General features: G+C 50.3%; 1 protein-coding gene across 1 annotated transcript; it reads right to left on the minus strand.

The window, feature by feature from the left end:
- Positions 1–334: 334 nt before the first annotated feature.
- DNAJC22 (DnaJ heat shock protein family (Hsp40) member C22) lies at positions 335–2218 on the minus strand (the record flags this gene model as incomplete). Its single annotated transcript, XM_081083857.1, has 2 exons — positions 335–514; positions 1379–2218. The coding sequence occupies 2 exons, from the start codon at positions 2216–2218 to the stop codon at positions 335–337; spliced, it is 1020 nt and encodes a 339-aa protein (XP_080939983.1).
- Between the last annotated feature and the right edge of the window lie 1843 nt (positions 2219–4061).

Consider the following 4061-nt stretch of genomic DNA (forward strand, 5'->3'; position numbering starts at 1 on the left):
AATAACCTTCCTCCCTCACTCATCAATGTTACCAAGAGTGGGATAAGGTGGCATATTCTCTAAAAGATATTTTATTGATTTCATAATGTTTTTCATTTCACTATATGGTTTTAAGAAAAATAGGAATACAACAGCCAAGAACTCAGAAATTCAATACATAAATACATTCTTCCACCACAATAGCTTTCTCACCTATTTAAGGTTTTCTCAGTCTCCACTACAAGCAGTTTCTTTAATGCTGTTGGGTGCCCCTTGTAGACAAAGACAAGCTGGGACAAATGGCCCAGCTCTGCCAGGAAGAGTCCATCCTCAAAGGGAAATGTTCTTCTCACCTCTAGAATCCCCTGAGTTTCCTGGGCGGACTCAGGGCTTCATACGCAGCCTGGATCTCCAGGAAGTGCCTCTGAGCCTCTTCTGTCTGGTGCGGGTTGTGGTCAGGGTGCCAGATCTTCACTAGCTCCCGATATCTCTGATGTATTTCTTCATTTGTTGCCCCTTCTAAGAGACCCAAAACCTTAGGGAAACAGAAGCTGACAAATTAGAATCCCATAAGTTGTCAGGATACCTGGGCCTTTCTCTGCTCCCTTCTTAAATCAGGCTGTGATATCTCTGGGATCGGCTCCTACTTGACATGTAAAAGGCCTAGAGCCTCACATTAGAATTCCAGCTCTGGATCTCATGGCAAGAACCAAAATTTGCCTTTAATTACAGCTGCCCATTTTCCAACCTAGAACTTCACACCCCTGACAGGATCTCTTCCTCGCAAAAGAAATAAGTATGTGTGTCCACCAAAGACATGTGCAAGAATGTTCATAGCAGCTTTATTCAGAACAGTCCCCTCCTGGAACCCAAATGTTCATCAACAATAGAGTGGATACATAAATTCTGGTATGTTCATATAATGGGATACTATTTAACAAGAAAACAAGCATTTTACAATTGTGTGCAACTGTATGAATAAATCTCACAGACAATGTTGAATGAAAGCAGACACAAAAGAGTACATACTGAATGATCCACTTATACGAAGTTCAAGAATGGACAAAAATAAACTATGGTAACAGAAGTCAGAATAGAGGTTACTTCCAAGGAAAGGAGTATAGCTTGGGAGGGAACATTCTTAGGGTTGGAATATTCCATTCCTTGATCTGAGTGGTGGTTACATAGGTATATACATAAAGTTAGTAAGCTTTATATATGTTATACCTCAATGAACAGTAAATAAAATACACATATTTCCCTCCACTATTAGAGCCTCAGCACCTTCACACCCCAAGAAACCAGGACACCCTCCCGGCCTGACACAGCAGACATGAAAACAAGGGGCACCAGCTCCAATCAGGCTTAGCCTAACTCCCAGACGGGAAGAAAGCCTTACCTGGTAAGCCAACTGACGCTTCTCATCCTGAAAACTGCGAACAAACTCATAGAGCTTCTCCCACTCCTGGAAGTAGCCGCTGCTGAAGCCACGATCCCCCACCAGCAGCCTCCAGGCACGGTAAGGCAGAAGGAGGACAGACTCCATGAGGCGGCCAAGGAGGGGGAAGAAGCTGAACCAACTCAAGAAGGAGTCCAGGGTCTCTGCCACATAGCTGAGGGTGGCGGCTGTGTTGCAGAGGGCGCTGTATGCCAGCGGGCCGGTGAACGCCAGGTAAGCTAAGCCCAGGCGGTAGAGCCGCACACTGAGTGTCTCTGACACCATGGAAGCTTTGTAGCGGCGATGCTTCTGGGCTGTGATGCTGGCCACCAAGCTGATGGGCAGAATAGCTATGGGGCGGCCATAGAAGATAGGGGAAGTGAGAAATGCTGCCCCTAGAGTGTTCTTAAAGTCTGAGGTCTGGTTGCCAACAGCAGCCACCAGCAAGACTCCTAAGCCAACTGCCAGTGGGAGGCCCACAATATAGAAGCTGGCCATGAAGGAAAGGCTAATGAGAGCCACAAGGCCAAAATAGATGCCCACTATCATCTGGGCGGCAAAACGAATGGGACTCACAGGGGGTGTCCCGCCTCCTGAACTCTGCCTCTGTCCTTGGGCTCTGTTGGCCTGAGCTACAAAGCTTGGGAGCTTCCAGAACTCCCAGAGCCAGCCCAGCCCACCACCCCCCAGGGTAAGCATCCAGAGCAGCGCATGGCTGTCCCTGCCCAGGTACAAGTGGTGGAGCCCAGCAGGGCCCCCTACAGCCCAGAGGACATAGGTCACCAGGAGCCCCTTGGTCATCCTTTAGGGAAAGTGTCTCAGAACAACTCCAGTGGCACCTGACTTTGCTCAGAGTGCAGAAATCTGTAGTCCGCTGTGAGAATCATGGCCACCATAGCCACAGAGTTATCCTTAGACCCTAGGAGATAGAAAAAAAAAAGCGGCTTTAAGACCACATCCATGTCCCAACATAGTAACCATTTGTTCTTCCAATAATAGAGTCCAGAGTTTCCTGAGTATCCCTGAAATGTTGATTCTTCCATGCCCTTGGGTCTAGCACCTCATGTCTGTTTTTTAACAACCACAGCGACTCCAAATTTAGGAGAGAACAATGTTTTCAATGCTTTCAGTAGCCCTAGATGGTTTGGCTCAGTGGATAGAGCATCAGACTGCAGACTGAAGGGTCCCAGGTTCGATTCAGGTCAAGGGCACATGCCTGGGTTGCCCGCTTGACCCTCAGTAGGGGGTGTGCAAGAGTCAGCCAATCAGTGATTCTCTATCATCATTGATGTTCTATTTCTCTCTCCCTCTCCCTTTCTCTCTGAAATCAATAAACATATATTTTAAAAAACAACAACACCAAAAACAAAATAAATGCTTTCAGCTGAGTAACTGAGAACTCAGAACAGGTACAAAAAATCATAAGCTTACATTTTAGACCTCCCTTGGGACCACTCACCTGGGAATGACTCAATGGGGAGTGGGGGGGATAAGTGTGAATAGGAGGCCCTTCTAAAGTTCCTGCACATTTTGAAAGTTCCTGTCCCCCAATCCAACTCTGACTATGGCTGCCCTCAGACACTGACCCAAGGTTTTAGCCCTTCTCCAGCCTTCCAACTCCTTCCAGGCCAAGAAATCTTCCCACAAGTCAAACATGAAAAAAGTCCTCAATTCCCTCCCCTTAAACAGCTCTGGGAAATTACATTTTGACCTGAACGCTGGTGCCCCACAATTCAATCACCTCCTGCCAGGGCCGACTTGAAAAGTCTCTCCAAAGCAGCCATGAATCCCCAGAATATACAAGATGCCCAAGTGTGCCTGCTAGTCTCCCCCTTCCCCTCTACTTAGAGTGTGACTCAGACCACCAGCCAGTCCCTGCTAGTCCCGCATGAGCGGCCGTACCTGGGTACCCCGGCTGCCACGCGCATCAGACCAGTCATTTCCTTGGACCATAGAGTCAAAATGGCCCTTCACTCCGTCCGCTCCCACTTCCATCCAAATGGACTTTGTCTTTCTGTGTTTGCTGTGTCACGGAAGTCGGGTCATGGGGCCAGGCTCCTCCCCGAGGCCCTGCCCGGCTGCCTCTGGATCACCTCGCGCTCCTCTCGCCCGCCCTCTCGGGTAAAGTCGGTTTAAGGTTTTCTGGTCGAATCCAGCCTCCCCCGGCTCCAAGCAGCGGGCGAGTGCCGGGTCCAGGCCAGGCGCTCCAGCACCCGGCACCGAAGCACCGCGGCCGCGGCCGCCAGATGGCGCTGCCGCGTACGAAAGGGCCCCGCGGGTCCCCTGACACCTTGTGCAGGTGCCCGGGGAAACAGCCCAGAGCAGTCCCTAAAAATGCAAAAATAGGTCCTTGGTCGCCCCTTTCCACCCCACAAATGGGAAGGTGACTTCCCCCTCAGGCTGCACTCTCCTCTCTCTCTACTTGTCCTTCAAGACTGCCTTGGATGGCTCCACTTCCAGTGCCTCCAGGGCAGAGACACCCACAGACAGGCTGCAGAGAGGGACCCCCCCCCCACACACACACACACGAGTTTGCCTCACTGCCCCGTTCCAGGAGTGTCAGTCAGGGGTCACTACATCTAGGCCTGAGCCTGAGGCCTGAGGAGCCTCTCCATCAAGCAGGAGCCCAAGCCGGCTGTATGCC

The sequence above is a fragment of the Myotis nattereri genome (assembly GCF_964212035.1).
Source record: "Myotis nattereri genome assembly, chromosome: 2".
NCBI classification, from domain to species: domain Eukaryota; kingdom Metazoa; phylum Chordata; class Mammalia; order Chiroptera; family Vespertilionidae; genus Myotis; species Myotis nattereri.